Raw genomic sequence first — 17,390 nt, 5'->3', positions numbered from 1 at the left:
CTGATGCAATTAAAGCTGCCTTTGTCCTTTTGGTCCCATCCTTCCATCCTGGCTTCCCCCAGCAGTAACCACTCAGTCATTGACAAGCAGTTTCTCGTATGTTCTGGTGATGTGTGCATCCCTCTTTGGAATTACTTAACCTCTTTGAACCTCAGTGTATTCATCGGTAAAAGGGGGCTACTGACAGGATGAAGGAAAATGATTTATGACAAATATTTGGCTGTTGTTCCTATGAAAAAGAAAAAGTCAGCAGAAAAAAATGGGTCAAATGTAAGACCCTTTCCAGCCTGGCCCCAACTTGCCCTGACAGCCTCCTCTCCTCTTGTAGCGATGTTCCCTTCTCTCCTGTCTGCATCAGTGTTCCCCAGATATGCCACCTGTGTCCATGGCTCTGGACCAGTGTGGATGCTGTGTGTACTTGCCTGCAATGCTGGTCTCCTGTCACCATCTGCCTTTAACACTGGGCTCCACTGTCCCCAACTCTGACAGGGCCCAGATGCAGTGACTCCTTGGTGCTCCCATGGCCTGATACCTCTGTCTGAGCACTTGCGTATCACTGTGATGTTCCTGGTATGTCTGCCTGGCTTTTTCACTGAGCTGCTTATGCAGCAAGGCAGGGACGGGGTCTTCTTCAGCCAGTGGCTTGGCCTATTGCCTTCTGGTGCATGGCAGGACCATATGCAGTGAATGAATGAATTCCATTAAGAACATTTGTGATTCATAGGAGGAGGTCAAAATATCAACATTAACAAGAGCTTGGAAGAAGTTGCTTTCCACCCTCATGAATGACTTCAAGGGTTCAGGTGCATGAGTGAATGACAGTTCCATCAACAGACTACAACTTTCTGCCCTAGTTAACGCAGGGCATCTCCATGTCCCCAGTTCTCCCTATGGGCATTTTTCTCTTTGAGGTTCCAAATCTTTTCTGTTCCAGAAGCACAGAACTACAAGTTCTCTCTCAACTCTTCAAATGAGGTTGGAACAAACAGAATGGGGGCATGAACTTTTTTCCCCATGACTTCAATAAACAACAGTTTTAGGCTCAGTAGGTTTTATGCAAGCCTTGAACATCTTTTTCTAGGTATCTTGACACTTGTGTTCTTTTTCTTCTTGCAGCCTATGGAAATTCCTAGAGACAGAGAAATGTGCAAATCTGTTCATCTTGCCAAGAAAAATCCGCTTTTCTGCCACAGAAACAAAATATTGGGAAAGAGTCTTGTGGTGAAACACCCATTGTTCTCTGCTAAAACGTTTGGTTGCTACCGTGTAGACTCAGCTTTAGTCATGGAATTCTAGAGGATGTATCTCACAAGTGGGATCAAGAACAAGCCCGACAGTAATCTGCACCATAAGCTGATGTGATACCATAGCACTGACAATGGGCACACAGGTCTACTAGGAAGGGAACGGGAAATGGGAATGACAGCAAGGGTTGGGTGGTGTTTGTGGAACACATAGGTATTTTTTTAAATTTTCTCTTTCTAAAATATTTCATTTTTATGGAGGTGAAATTTATATAACATGAAATTAACCATTTTAAAGTAAACAATTCCATGGCAACTAGATATCATGATGTGCAACCAGCATCTCTGTCTAGTTCCAAATGTTTTTGTCACCCCAAAAGCAAGACCCATAACCATTATGCAAGTGTTCCCATCTCCCCCTCCTCCCAGCTCCTGGAAACCCACCAATCTACTTCGTTGCTGTGGATTTACCTATTCTGGATATTTCATATAAATGGAATCATATAGTATGTGACCTTTTATGCCTGTCTTCTTTCACTAGTATGTTTTCAAGATTTCTCCGTGGTATAGTGTGCATCAGTACCTCATTCCTTTTTATGGCTGAATAATATTCCGTTGTCAGGATATACTGCATTTTGTTCTTCATTCGTCCATCAGTGGTCATTTGGGCTGGTTCCACCCTTCAACTGTTGTGAATGTTGTGCTGCTATGAACTTGCGTACACATGTATTTATTTGAATACCTATTTTCAATTTTTTAAGGTATGTACCTAGGAGTGGATTTAGTAGTCATATGGTGATTCTATGTTTAACTTTTTGAAGAACTGCAATACTATTCTCCACATGGCTGAATCATTTTGTATTTCCATCAGCAATGTATGAGCACAGGTCAGATTTTTTGGGAGTCACATTTTAAAGTGGCACAAGACCCTTCTAGAGGGCTCTGTTCCATGCACACAAAACTCATAGTCTCCATGTGAAGACACAAATTTTGCACAAAGATGCAAGCAGAGAAAGGAGAGAAAGTGGACCCTCAGCAGTCAAGTTGAAAGATGGTTCAGAGAAGCAGTGGACTTCACCCATTGTCTTGCTGCACTCTCCATAGCTAAGCAAGGGGCAGACTGGAGATTCCACTGGCTACTTTGTCTTATTTTCACTTCTTTCCAGTTAGTCCCCACTACTCTACCCTTTCCACAGGACTGTAGGGTTACGGTGACTTTCCTACCCCTAGCCAGGTTCCAGTGGCGGGGGACTCTGTGAATATGTGATCTAGTGTTCAGAGCTCCCAGATTTGCGCAGACTGAACTCTACACATACTACTTGTCAACGTCTGTGAGCCAGAAATAGGAGGAACACCTTTAAAAAGAAACCCACAAACACAAAGTTATTCATAGACACTCTTGAAGGGCAAAGCAGGGCCACCACCAGAGCCCCATTAAATTAGACTCATCAGAGGGAAAGGGCATAACACTGGTTTTTTTCTTAAAACCACCTGGAAGGAGCTGAGACCTATACTAAATTTATATAGAAGTATTATTTGATTGGAAGAAACAAAAAAACGCATTGTATTATAATCTGTCTTCCCTTGCCGTCTGGTAGCTTAACTGTCAGCAATTTTGGAGGAAAGGCCTTCCCAACAGGGGACTGGGAACCCCTGGGCAATGTCTTTCCTATGAGACATGGATCTCCATGGTTGAATAAGGGGCTGAAGGAGGAAATAGACAACAGGGGTCAGAGAGCAAGGCCAGAGGAGGCCTTTGAGAAAAGAGAGTTGTTTCCCCTTTTCAGTGAGTGTGGGGCCTCTGGAGGTTGGCAAGAAGAGGAGAGGGTGAAGGGTTTGAGCACTGAGAGAGTGATGTTTCTGGTGGGGCTTTGCCAGAAGGGGGCTCATCACACGTGAGTTTTTGCACTCATAAGCCTAAGGGGCACAATGGGTTTTGAAATCCCAGCATCTCCAACTAAGAACAGGAAGCCCTGGGACTCAGCACAGACTTGAGTCCCCCATTGGATGCAATGTTTCTTACTAAGCGGAAAGAACTTGTTTTCACTCCCTGCCAATGAGTAAAGAATGAAGAGCTAGATTTTTCTTTGAATGTAGTGGATCATGACCCCTCCTTGAGACTAAGCAGAGAAGCAGTGATGTTACCATGGAGAGGAGTGAGCCCCTCACCCACCCCAGGTGAGAGGTCTTATCCTGACTTTTTAGTCATAATCCAATGTGATATTTTGCAGAGTTAGTGGATGCAGTAGGTTAAATGGTGGCTCCCTAAAAGATACGTCCATGTCCTTACCCCAGAATGTGTAAATATGGCCTGATTTGTATAAAGGGTCTTTGCAGACGTAATTAAGGATGTTGAGATGAGATCATCCTGAACTACCCAGGTGGGCCCTAAATCTAATGACAAGTGTCCCGATAAGAGACACAGAGGGGGACAGTCACAAAGAGGAGGAGGTAGTGTGACCACGGAGGCAGAGACTGGAGTCAAGCAGCCCCAAGCCAAGGAACACCTGGAGCCACCAGAAGCTGGAAGAGGCGAGGAAGAGGTCTCCCCGAGAGCCTTCAGAGGGAGCCTGGCCCTGCAGAAACCTTCACGTGGGGCTTCTGGCCGCCAGGACTATAGAGACTACATTTCTGTGGTTTTAGGCCATTCTGTTCGTGATACTTTGTTGCTGCAGCCCTAGAAAACTAATGCAGTGGGGTTGCCCAGAGAGATGAAATGACTGGAGAGAGAGAGAATCTGGTCGTCTAGAAAACTGAGTTCAGCTTCTGGACTTGCTGCTGGGGTCTGAGGTGAACTTTCCTAAACGTTGTGCTGCCGGGTCTCTTCCCTCTTGCGTTCCTCATACATTAACTTCTCATGGCAGAGATCGGAGCTCATGGTTCACCTGAGGACACTACTAAGGACCAAGGAAGTTCGATCAGATCCTCACATCTATTTGAAATAGTGGTAGTAATAATGACCACACTCTATAGAATGTTTAACATGTGCTAAGTATGTCACATACATTATCTCATTTAATCCTCAAAACAATCCTACATGGTTGCTATTCTCATCGCCATCTGACAGATGAGGAAACTGAGGCTCTGGGAGGTCACGTAATCTGTTCAAGGTCATTTGGCAAATGCTGGTGGAGGCAGACCTTGATCCCAGGTTTGCCTGTGCTTGAGCCACAGTATTACAAAAGGCTCAAGCCCCACAGAGATAGTCAGGCCAGCAGCCCGTAGCACCCAGCTGTCAGATGAGAAAGGTTGTATTTATTTATGTATGTATTTTACTAGCAGCACTGGCATTAGAGTTTCTTTGTCAATGAGGGTTGGAGTGATGGGTTGATTGAAATGAAGGTTGCTGAGATGACCTGGTGGGTCCTGCTAACAGCAGATGGATGTCAAAACATTTGCATTCAGGGGGAGATAAAGTCAAAACTGGGACAAATCAACTTTCTCTCAGCTCCAGGGCTCTGAGGTCCTTTCTTGGCTCTCGGCCTTGTTGGGAAAAGAGAAGAACCCCCTGCCACATGGTCTCTCTGGTGTGAGAAGCTGACAGTCCACTGCTGAGCTTTCCCTGCTTTGCTACAAACAGAGGGCACCTCCCCACACAACTCCCTCTCCTGCTGGAATGGGAAGAGAGGATACTGGCTGTTAAGAAAAGCTCTAGGGAGCTCCTGTCCTGGGGCAAACTCAGTTTCTGGAGTCCCCTCTTATAGGGCTAAACCCAGGCGGGCTCTGACTGTTGGGGGTCCCTATGCCTCTCACAGTCATGTTTTCAGAGTTTTGGGAGATCTGGGCTGGTCTCCCTCTTGCCATGGTTCATGCTGGGGTGTGGCCAACATGGCAGCATCTCCCCTGCCCTCCCAGATTTCAGGTTGGAGGGAGTTCAGCTTCAGAGAGACAATCCACAGGCCTGCAGATTTCCTCCCATGCAGACCTCAGTGCAAGATAAAGTCAGGCAAGGCTGTGCCACAGCACAACAGCATAATAAATCCCCCTCTGGCCTCCTCCCAGACTTATTGTTCTATTGCAGTTGTTTTGAATATGATCAAAAGGAAGGAAGAGACTGTGCTATCAGACTGAGGAAGAAGGATGCTCTCCTGACCGCTCCTGTTGCCCTTGGCCACCTTATTTTAAATATGAGGAAACCAAAGGGCAACGTGCAGCCTAACCCCATCCACATCATGAGGAGTGACGAGCTGCAGCCGAGGCCCCATGGAGCTTTGGTGAGGCAGCAACCCCTGTGCAAACTCGCTGACAGCTACCTTAGATGTCCAGCCCTGTCCTTTTACACACCATGGGGGGCTGGAAGGCCCAAGCACAGGGTCAGCAGCACTTTGATGCCGGAGCCGGAAGTAGGCCCTGGAGCAGCTGAGGTAGCTGTTGTTAACCCCTTGGACTGAGAACTAAGGCTGTAAGGCCACAACTGTTGGAAATAATGGGCCAGAACAGGAACTCCCCAAGCTCAGCTGGCCCGGTGCCCACTTCTCAAGATAGTGAATGGCTCAAGTTCTTTGGAAATGTTGTCAATGTCAGGGCTTTGGCCTTGCCTATGTCCAGCCCAGGTTCAGGCCCGGGCATGAGGTGGGGTGTGACATCGGCCACCACCGCTGGATTCCTGCAAGGAACTAGAGCAGAAAGCAGCGACTTCCATTAGCCTTCAAAGGTAGAAAGGGCAGAGCCGAGTGTTCCTCTTCACAGACTTGCAGGCTCACACAGTCCTCTGCCCTCACGGAGGGACATCTGCCCTGCCCAACGCCCAGATGCTGATTCGCCAGGTGCCTGGCTGCCGCAGTCCGGTCACCTTTGTCTGGGCTGGAAGGCCACGTCTGAGCCATCAAAGGAGCCTCAATGGGAGAGGACGTCAATGTGCTTCCTCAACCAGAAAGGTAGTTTGAGTTTGGCCAAAGCAGCCCAACCAAATAAGTAAAACCCTGTCAATGGAAAGATGGGGGCTGCTGGGAGATCACACGACAACAAAATGAGAACCATTATCAGTCTCATCCCAGCCTGAAGGAGGGAGAGCCTTTGAAGCCACAGACAGGCTGAACAGAACTTTCCACCTGAGAGACGCTGGAGATGGGAGGTCAGGCTGCACTCAGCCCCCATGAAAACTGATCAAAGCCTGCTGCAGAAGGGAGGGGGTGCACAGCTGCAGCTCCGACTCCCCCCACGGGCTGCCTGGGACTTTCTGAAGGCAACAGGGCTGCTTTTGCAGGGGCCTGTGGGAAAACCCAACACAGATGCACACTGCAGCCAAACCCCCGAGCACTGCTGGGAGAGGGGAAAAACAAACCCCTCAATAGTCCTGAAAAGAAAAGGGAGGGAATCAAAGCACACAAAAAATGCAAAGACCACCCACCTGATGAGTGCCTACCTTTCAGAAACAAATAACTCCTGGCTTCCAAGGCGCACTTCTAAAAGAACAGACGGACTGAACACTCTGCCTCAAAGCTGCCTGCACCAGGGGATTTGTGGGAAGCTGTGGCCCCTTCTAAGAATCGGAAGCTTAATTTAAAGTGTGTTGGCCTCTGCGGTGCCTATTCAAGGGCTCCCTTGCATCCGCTGTCCTCCCTGGGAACCCGGGAGACAAGAATCCTCATTTAGAAAAGGACAGGATCCTGTGTGGACTCCTTTATCGTGGTTCTCTCAGACAGGACAGCCATATCTGCCAGGGAACATTCTAGGGGGCATCTTTCAGGCTAGATCCAGGGTGATGTGGGCCCCTGCAAGGGCACCTTGGAAGGCTGTGTTGGTTCTGCCTGGACTGGTCCCTCCGGGACAGCCTCAGCCTACCCTGCCTGGTCTCACCCCTCCTCCCTCTGGCCTGAAGCCTCCTTTGGAGGACTGACACTTCATGGAGCCTGCAGTTTGATCTTTTCTGAAGTGGAGACAACAAAGCAAAGCCACGTCCACTGCATGCTCTCTCAAAAGAATAGGAAAGCTCTTCTCTCCTCCTTGGGAATGAGTTTGGAGGGAGGGTGGAGGGCGTAATGATGGGGAGGCCTTGGAGGTATTTTGGCGGAGGAGGGTGTGTGTGGAGAAAATGAGCCGCCCAGGAGCACAGGAGAAATTGACATGAGAACATTTCAGAAGCACTGGGTTAACCGGCTGACATTCTTTCCAAAATGGATGGACAAGCCTTTAGGAGTAGACAGAGGGCCTCAGGGAGGAGAAACGGAGCTGAGGAAGCGGCATCTCCCTTCCCCCTCCTCCAGAGGCTGATGCTAGAGAGAAGGTGGCAAGGCCTCACTGAGCGCCTACCCACCACTCACTAGATTTCTATCTTTTTATTACCTTACCCTGGGAGATGAATGGGGTTATCTCCATTTTCCAGGTGACAAACAGAGATTCAGAGAGGTGATGAGAGGCTCTCCAAGGACCTGTATGGAAGTGTCAGCTGGAATTCAACCCTCAGGCAGCCTGGCTCCAAAGTTCACAACCTTTCCTACTCGTTTCAGCCCTGCCCTGCCTCTCAGGGCTAAGAAGATGTTAGTAGATGTTCCATAAATATTTATTAAATTGAACTGAACTCAGCAGCTGAACACACGCAGGCCTCTTCCACCCTGACCAAGAGGAATCCTTTGAGGGTCTGCGGTATGGAAAGAAATTCTCTGAGGCGCCAAATAAAATCCTGCTCTGAGGTGCAAGGAGGACTTTTTTGAAATTAATAGCTAATAAAGTTTATGCAGACCCCAAAAGGAAAAATGGAAAGGAATTGGAACAATTTTAAAAACAGAGTCGGTAGATGATAAAACTTCACGGTGGTGTTGTTGTCTTTCATCAAGAAGCACAAAGTGCTCACAGGCTTTAATTACATCTTCATCCCTACGGCCCCTTCTGAAGTTGGTGGATGCGCGTTAATAGTACCTTTCGTTTTAGGCATGGACACATTCCGGTACCAGAAGCTTTAGCAATTCTCCCCAAGGCAAGCAGAGTACAGAGCTGGATCGGGGCACAATGACTCTCCAGGCCGGCATCCCATGCCACCTCCAGTTGTATTTCCTGACTCCGCAGCTGAAACCAAGGACTTCATTGACATATTTAGGGGTAGGGGGATCTGAAGGTCTAGGGAAGAAGGTGGGCAAAACCAAGGAATTAGGCCTCCACTTTGGCCTGCACACCATATAAATCCCCTCTTTGTTCACCCATATGCACATTCTTTAATTTAGGCATGGTTTTCATTTGTGTACATCAATGAGTTTGCTCAGTCACAAGAGTCTGAAGCCTGAGCTGGACCGCTCACTTTAGGTAATGCCACAGCAGACAATCAGTGCCTCTGATCATGAAGACTGGAGAAAGGTGTCTGGGCTGGGCCCATCCGTGACGCTTGGGAGGGAAACTCTCCCAGTGGACTCTGGGGCTGGGATGTGGAAGCTCAGACAGCTAGAGATGGGAAAGGGAACTTAAATTGCAAAGGAGTAATGCTTTTTTTTTTTTTTTTTCTGCTAGTTCATTTTCAATCGTTCATTTCCTGGCTTAAAAAATAATTAATAGTAATAATTGCATATGGCTTTTTAATGACTCTCCATTGCCAAATACTATTTAAGCACAAATTTCTTCACTAGACACTGGAGCCCAGTCTACACACTTGATGGTGTGGCTCCATCTGGGACCCCAGTCTCATTTCTTGTTCTCCATTTCTGTACAGTTATTCCTAATTTGTGAACTGCAGACCTGCAAGAGGCCAGGGTGTTTCAGCAAGGGGTCCATAACTCTTAGTGCCACACCAAACATGAGTAGCAGCTGAAATCCATATTATGTAAAACTCAGGCGAATTTGAAAGGCCGTCAAATTCCTAGCAGCTCTTTGTCATTACGTGTTTTCTTGGGTACAAAGTTTGACAACTGTTACAAGAAGGGGCCTGCATTGTGATAATGGTTTTCAACCTGGGATCCAAGGAACCCCTCAGAGATTCCCTGAAGTATTGATGGGGGGAGCACGAGGATGGAGCAGGAGCAGATGGGGACACCGCATCCCCGCTCACACACAGCTAACTCATCCCTGTAATCCCTGTAACCAGAGAGACTGTTTTGATCAGTTTTGTACACTGGGCTTTCTAGTAAGATTTTATTTGAAGAAAGGACTTTGCCACAGAGGTGAGTGGGGTAGAGTTTGCAAGCAATGGCTGCAGACAAAGTACATGTATTTCTAGCCAGTCCCTTGCCACAGTTCAGTGGGGCACAGTGAGAAATCTGTCAGTCGCCCCCTCTGTCCAGATCCACACAATAAGAACTCTGGGTTTGTTAGTGTCTTAGATGCATTAAGTCCCATCTGGCTCTTAGAAATAGCAAATGAGCTTGTAGATTAGCCAATCTTTTTTTTTTTTTTTTTTTTTTTTTTTTTTTTGAGACGGAGTCTCGCTCTGTCACCCAGGCTGGAGGGCAGTGGCATGATCTCGGCTTACTACACCCTCTACCTCCCTGATTCAAGCAATTCCCCTGCCTCAGCCTCCCGAGTAGCTGGGATTACAGGCGTGCACCACCATGCCTGGCTAATTTTTTTGTATTTTTAATAGAGATGGGGTTTCACCATGTTGGCCAGACTGGTCTCGAACTCTCAATCTCAGGAGATCCGCCCACCTTAGCCTCCCAAAGTGCTGGGATTACAGGCGTGAGCAACTGCGCCCAGCCAGATTAGCCAATCTTATTGTCAATGCAAAGACACTATCCACTTTGCATATGTACTGCTGGGGGAATCATTAGAACATTCACTGCTGCTGAGGGTCAGGTGGGGAATTCTTTATATACCAGCTTTTCTTGTGGGCCAAAATCCCTAGAGGGATAGTGGCCACTTGGGGTCCATTTTTATCTCCTTCAGTTTCTACCCAAATGTCTTGGCTTATGTGGCTGGGGCCTGCCACTCAGGCTTTCAGGACACAGTGTGCCCCCAGGCAGCCTGGGCCTAGAACAGTTGTAGTAATAAGAGGTGACAAAGCAGGACCTTGAGACAGAACTTCCAGAAATTCTTTAGCTGAGCCTCCATCCTCCCAGCCAGGTTTCAGACAGGATGACACATAAAGAAATCTCCAAACAATCCAGAGCAGTGCACGTTAGCGAGTGAAGCTCAGGCAGGAGATGGGAAGGAATGCCTTTGTCTCTGCTTTCCACCCTGCCACCCATAGCTCATTCTCAAAAGCCACCTCCCCAACACTCAGGCCTGGGGTAAATGCTACAAAACGGGGTGGAAACCTCTCATGACCTCCTCTCTGTTGCAAGAACGCCTGTTAGTGGCGAAGGAAAACAATGGCAAACAGACCCAGGCCTGTCACAGCTGTGCTGGGGCCAGCTGGAATGTGGCTGTGTGTGCGCGTGCATGTGTGCGTGCACGCCGGTGCACACGTGAGAATATAAACACCCTTGGCTCCCCAGCTCCTGTGTGCTGGATCGTGCTGAGTGGGCGCAAAGTTCTGCATGTGTCCGAGGCGGGGAGGGGCAGCACCAACACACCTAGGTGCTCTCATTTATACATCGAAAGGCGGGTGGGGGGACAAAGGAGAAGGTTTGGGAACGGCTGGCTGTGTGCCCGTGTATGTATGGGCACATCTCATTGTTGATGTGTCTTGGGGGAAATTGAGGGAAATTTTGTGCTTGGGTATGTGTGCACGCATGGTAGGCGCCCACACTCAAGTGTGCAGAGAGGGAAGCTGAAAGAAAGTTTCGAGATTCTGTGAACATTCTCAGTTAGAAAAAAATCTGGCAACTCCCCATACCACAGGTGGGTACACATTCAATGCTTGTGAAGTTCATTTCCTGTACTAGTTACCAGCCCTTGTTTATACAGGACACAAGATGTGATTGGTAGCAAAAGCTCCATGTCTCCGGGTTGAGTTGAGGGAGAGTGTGTATGTGGAGGGGGTGGGGAGGGAGTGTGGACATCACTGCCCAGGTGCTCTTGAAGTACACATGAAATCAATTTTCAACATTAATCCATAATTCTACCCCTATATGTTCAGAGGGGAGAGAAAGTAGAGCTCTAATTTTAGAATGACACCCTCCTTCATTGCTCCAGTGCTGTTTTAGCACCCAGTCTGCTCGGGCCAGGGGCAGCTCGGGGGTCCTCGTGTGTGTTTATGGGTTTGAAACACATCTGGCTTGTTCTGCTTTGAGCTTTTCTTTGTGAGCCCAGCCCCAGGAAGTGTTTATGAGCTTTTTCACTTTGCTTTATTCTGGCTCGGCTTTGTTTGGTAGCACAGAAGGGTAGAGTTCGACATAAATACTCTGTTCTTTGTGTGAGGGCTTCAGGTTGCAGAGGGTCCTAGGACTGGCATTCCATAGGAAAGTCGAGGAGTTTGACCCAACCCCATGATCACACACCTGTAAGCGAACATTCCGCACACCTCAATATGGGAAGAAACTGCACTCTCTAAATAAACTCCTGGGCACGTGACCTCCTCAGCGTCTACTTGCCAGTTGGTTCATCCAGATGGTGACCAGCTCACAACAGACACTCAGTGACTGCTAATTAACTCAGTGACTGCTAATTAACCATGGAATATTCCATTCCACTGCATTACCAAAGTGCCAGCGTCACTCCTCAGCATAGCTCAGGACCTTGTCCAATCAGCTGTCCTGAACACCCACTTTGGTCCACGGTTCACGTTCATGTTATAGTCACGAGCCCCTGCTCTTCCGCCAGTCTAGACTCAAGGAAGCAGTGGCAGAAATGTCCTGGCTGTTGGGTTCCATGGAGCAGAGAGCCTGAACCCACCCGGAAACCAAGTCTAGACAAAACAGAGCTTTGAGGTTTACACCCACAACCTTCGTGCCGTCGGAAGCAGAGGGTGCCAGGGGATCCACTGGAAGCTCCCTGGGAAGCAGAAGCCAGAGGTGCTGTGCTATTTCTTCATCTGGCCAAGGGCTTAACCCTACTGAAGACTATTTCTGAGGGGAGTCCCCAAGATGAGGGGACCCAAAGATGCTGATGGGGTCGTTTCCCAGGCTCTGTTCTGGGCCAGTGCAGGGCTCCAGTTGTTGATGATGATGGAAGTTTGCTTTATACTTGGTCCCTGCTCGGTTGGAGTCCTCTGCCACCCTCTGGCAATTCGCAACCTCTAGTCACTTGGAGACCTCTGAACAACAGCAGGACTCCAAAGACTGGGACCCATGGCTCCTCAGTGAATTCTGAAACTGCTTTGAGGTGCTGCCTAAAGTTCAAGGAGAAGCTTACCAAGGAAAGGGGACCTGGGGACAGGAATGGAAATAGAGACAGTGAGGTACAGGCCACTCGCTATCCTTTGCAGGAACTTTCAGCTCCTGTTAGCTAGAGACCTTTGCAGAGTCAACATTCTACGCAAGCCAGCGTGGCACCCTGCTGGTCTATGATTCTGTTCAAGGTCCAGACACAACCAGCCTTCATGGGCTTCCAGACCACTGAGATTGCAGCCTGGGGTGACCTCCTACCTTGGCCAGAAGGGTCTCCACCCCAGGCCTGGTCCTGCAGGAAATGGTTCCCATGGGGAGAACTCCTACTGCTCCAAGGCAGCAGCTTCCTTGGTGTCATCAGTTTACCTGCCAGTCTCATCTCTGAGAGGGTACCAGTTTCTCTGGCTTCCCTGCCTGTGCCCAGAATGATCCCAACACTTTTTTAGCCCCTGAAAGCCTTGGAAGGTTGCCCACTTGCATTTCTAGTGAATAGCATTTCCACCGGAGGCCCTTCACCCAGGGTTCCCTACAAAGGGGTTTGCTTCTAGGGAAGAGCAAGGTGACCTTGCTTTGTCCTCCTGAAGCACCACTTGTGGCTCTCCATCACTGTGCCTGCCATGCAATCATAATCCTCCCCTTCCTGTCTCTGCCCCGCTAGCCTAGAAGCGCTTGAAGTCAAGAGCTGTCTTAGAGGCACACTGGGAAAATAGGGGGCCCTGGGTCCTGATTGAGTGAGGGCCCGGCTAGGGCCAGAGGGCCTGGGCTCACCAGCCACTGGGCCTGGATAAAGGTGGTTTTCAAGGGGTGAGTGTAGTCTGGCCTATCTGATTCTCATCCCCACTCCCTCATAGTGCTATGTTTTTCACCTTGAAAATGAAGACACACTACCCTGAGCCCTTCACTGGGTTGTCAAGTGGTCGTGTGGCACACGTAAGGGAGCATTGCTATGTTAAAGCTCCCCAGCTCCCTTCATTACGGCCATCCCACGGACAGAGGACCATGCTGTGACTCAGAGGCCCAGCTCTTCCTAGCTGTGCTTTTCCCTGAGTGAACTTCAGTGAGTTGCTTTATCTCAGTGACTCTGTTTCATCTGTGAAATGGGAGTGTCGGGTTGTCAGGGCAAGTACTTGGAACCTTCACTGAGTGGTATGGTTGTGGGCATTCCTTCTTATTGTCATTGCTTAAATAAGCATGAAGATACCTGAAGAATGATGTTTGGAAGGAAGGAACCTACACTTTGGTATGGGTGGGAATGGAATAAATCCTAATCCATCCCTTGTTAACAGGCTTGTAAGTGGAATTCCTGCCCAGCGAGATCTAGGATAGTTCTCTAGCTCAGGAGTCAGCAAATGTTTACTGTAAAGGGGCAGATAGTGACTATTTTTGGCCTTGCAGGCCACAGGGTCTCTACCACAACTGCAAGGCAGCCATGGACAATACGTAAACAAATGGACATGGCCTTGTTCCAGGAGGACTAAATATACATCGGGCTGCAGGCCGGATTTGACCAGTCGGCCATGGTTTGCTTACCCCTGCTTTAGCTTATGGAGGGGGTGCCCCGCAACCACTTGGGAAATTAATTTGTTGAAGATGGGTGAGAGAGGCCTCTGCTAGTCCAGATCCTTGGTTTTAGCTCTGTTTACCCAGGACCAGGTTCTGTGTTCTTGCCACTGAGTCACAGCTGCAAGACCCTCACCTCCCCCTAGCCCCACTCCCCTAGCTTTGAGTGATCCCAGGCTCCTTCAAGCCCACTGCTGAGTGGGGAGCAGTTTCTGTGCCTTCCAGGATCTGTCTCCCCTACTGCCACTCCCCATCCAGGGCCTTTTCCCTCCATCCTGAGTTTGTGGGACACACAATTTGTAATCTCCTTAAAACTGAAGAAGCAAGGTCTCTGATTTATGTAGATTAAAATCAGCTGCAACCTATTAATGGCCCAGGGCCCAAGACAGATTTTAGGAAACAAAAACACTGGACCGAATTAGACTGAGCCAGCCTCTGTCTCCAGGGAAGGGAGGTAGACTAGGAGGCTGGGGGCGGGGGAGTGGCCATGTGGTTTTCATTACTTTGGATTCTCTTCTTGAAGCGAAGTCACCCAACACAAAGTGTATGGAGCGCCAAGGCAGCGGCCAGCCTCTGGAGCCCAGCTCTCCCTGGTAGAAGCCCTGGGTCCTGTTGGGGGGCTCTGGCTGGTTGTGTGTGTGTAATTAACAAGTTTCAAAGTGGTTATTTTGGAAAAGAGAATTTCAGTGGCACGTTAAAATCCTTTCATCAGCCATCAGCTGCCGTCCCAAGGCCTTCAGCAAGGCCTGAGCCACTTAAGCCTTCTGAGAGTTTTCAATTCCCAGGGTCCTGTTTGAGAATGCGGAGGCTTTTGCCATGGGTTTTACTGGGCTGATGGTTGCCATGATTTTCATTATGTTGTGTGGTTCCTGGGATCATAAAAATGTTTGGCTCTTCCTAGAGTACCTAGGTTCATTAAAAAGAAAAGGGAAAAAAAAAAAGCCCCTGCATTTGTAGCTACTACATAACATACAAACCATGGCTTCCTTGTGGGAAAAGGGCCAGCTCCGGCTCTGGGCTAGGGAAAATCATCAACCTGGAAGGGACAGGACAAGCAGCCATACCCAGTCTCCACCTCCCTCCCATCTAAGGACACTGAGGCCCAGAGTGATGCTCATCTAAAGCCGGTCTAGAATCCTGGTCCCACTCTTGGTCAGGTGCTCTTTCTCTTCCTGGTGACTTGAGGCTGTGAGTGGAGTTGGGAAAGGTAGAGGAGTCTGAATTCTGCTGGACTAGTGCTTTGGGACACCTCTAGGAGTGGAAGAAATGGTCAGATTTACAGGCAGCATAAAATGAAATGCTGAAGTGGACAGAGGAACGATCCGGGCCAGCCTGGGCATTCCCATGGCCTACAGGACAGAGCGCTCCTCTGAGGCTGGAAGGGTTACTGCAGCCTTCACTTGGCACCCACAGCCCTGAGACATGGAAAGAAGGGAAACAGGTACCAAATCCCACAAGCCTCAGAGATGATTTCTCACCGCTTTGAATATGAAACCTCTGAAATCTGGTCAAGCTCCCAGAATCACCCTAGGGGGTGACAGGAATTTTGGTTAAGCCCGTATTATCTGATAAGTGGAACACTAACCTGGCTTTACTTCCCATTTTGATGATGGCTACTTTCCAGAACCTTCTTTCATGGAAAACCTGAAAAATATTCTGGGAGAATTGCTATTAAATAACCTCTGCTGTTTAAAAACAAGGCCAGACCAGCAGACCTTGCTCTCAGCAGGACACATGTAAGAACTAGTCCACAATAAAGAAGCTATGAAGGCGTGTTCAGAGAATTAGAGAGTGTCAGAGCTGGGAAGGAAATTGGAGTTCAGCTAGGCCAGGCTTTCATTTTACAGATAGGGAAACTGAGGCCTCAGGGCATATCCAAAGTGATCTAGGGGGCAGGGAGTCCAGGATTTGCTTGACTATCCCATTCTTCACGAGGCCACTGTTCCCCTTTTGGGCTGATATTGTCATTCATTCATTCATTCAGTTTTTACTACCTCCTATGTGTCAGATGCTTCTAGGCACTGCTAATTTTGTTTCTTTGAAGTTTCTAGAGGTGGAATAAAGAGACACATTTCTGTGGACTACATTAAAGAAGGAAAGGACTTTTTCCCCCAAAATCTAGGTTTGGGGAAAATCTGGTGACTTTTGTGAGCCTGGGGCATCTTTGGGAAACACCTGCCCTCATGAGTGTGCCTTTCAGATGAGTGCGAAATATCGTTGTCAGGTAAAGGGGTGACTTGCCTAGGCTGCCCCCACTTGCAGTCACCCCCGCTCCCAACACTGGCAGTGTGGCCCAAAGGAATCTGGAAGTGAACATCAGCAGAGATTCTCTGGATCCAAATTTGAGTGAGGGCTGGCGGGAACCCAGACTAGCTGGAGGCTGCAGATTGCGTGGGTCTCTCCGTCTGTTTCTCATCATTCTCCTCCTACAGTTTGCTTGTCAGTCCTTTGCTCTTGTTTACCTCTACGTGGATAATTCCTCGATTATAAATCAGAGAACTTGGCACTGAGTTCTGGATTATCTGTGATCTTTAACTTTCCCAGGGCAAAAGAAATTAAACCAGCAAATCTCTTTGTTTCTCATGGTTCAGCATCCAAATCATGGAAGTGCAGGTCTGTGTAGAGTGAGACAGCCTGAGCCCACCTCTGCCCTGGCCCCCACGCTCTAGGTGAGCAGTCATGCATGCATGCATTCATTTATTCACTCAACAAATATTCAGTGAGCACCCATGTGGCAGCCTCTCTTCTAGAAACTGGAGATACAGGGTTAAAAAAAGGACACTGTTCCTTCTTACCCTGTTTGCATCTTAGTATGGGTGACAGTAAGCAAACAAACCAACAAACATACATACTAGTGATAAATGCCTTGAGAAAGTAAGCAGGTTAAGAGATGGCAGTGAGGGGTGCACTATTTTACACACAGTGGGGTCAGGAAGACCTCTCTGAAGAGGTGACATTTGAGCAGAGATTGGATGAAGAGAGAGTAAGCAATGTTCAATCCAGAAAGAACATTTTGAGCAGAAGGAATAGCAAGTGCAAAGGCCTGGGACAGGAACAAGTGTGATGTGTTTGGGGAACAATAAGGAAGCCAGAGACTGGAGGAGAGTGAAAAAAGGGGACAACTATGATACATTAGGTCAGAGCAGTGGGCAGGGGCCAGCCATGGAAGTGGTGACTTTGGGTTTTGTTCTGTTCTGAGCTTCACAGGATGTCCTTGGAGGTTTTGGAGGAGAGTGATGCAGCAAAGATGAACACTCAGAGGCTATACAGAGGCTCATGGAACAACAATGGGCCAGCTTGGGTTAAACATTGGCATTCAGACACATGGCAATGGTAGCTGCACCTCATGGGTGGTGCTTCCAGTGGGAACCGTTGAGAGCTACATGTTTCGACAGGGTGAGGCTGGGCCTGGGAGCTCACTACCTCTACCAATTAGTGTTAAGCCCAGAAAAAG

The 17,390-nt window shown here is 48.5% G+C and overlaps 1 protein-coding gene across 2 annotated transcripts in view; it reads left to right on the top strand.

Moving 5' to 3' along the window:
• The window catches only part of RAD51B (RAD51 paralog B), a 730,112-nt gene that overhangs the window by 683,810 nt on the left and 28,912 nt on the right, over positions 1-17,390 (top strand). The window contains exon 11 of one of the 2 annotated variants that reach the window (XM_032179313.2): positions 1,117-1,868. The exons of the other annotated variant lie outside the window; for it this stretch is intronic. Within the exon in view, the coding sequence (XP_032035204.1) occupies positions 1,117-1,133 (17 nt within the window). The 3' untranslated portion in view covers positions 1,134-1,868. Of the gene's footprint in view, positions 1-1,116; positions 1,869-17,390 lie in introns of those variants that run through there. 2 annotated transcript variants of the gene reach the window in all.

This window comes from Hylobates moloch, unplaced genomic scaffold (assembly GCF_009828535.3).
Source record: "Hylobates moloch isolate HMO894 unplaced genomic scaffold, HMol_V3 SCAFFOLD_16, whole genome shotgun sequence".
Classification (NCBI taxonomy): Eukaryota; Metazoa; Chordata; class Mammalia; order Primates; family Hylobatidae; genus Hylobates; species Hylobates moloch.
Note: the sequence above shows the minus strand (reverse complement) of the source record. Positions and strands in the feature narration are given on the sequence as shown.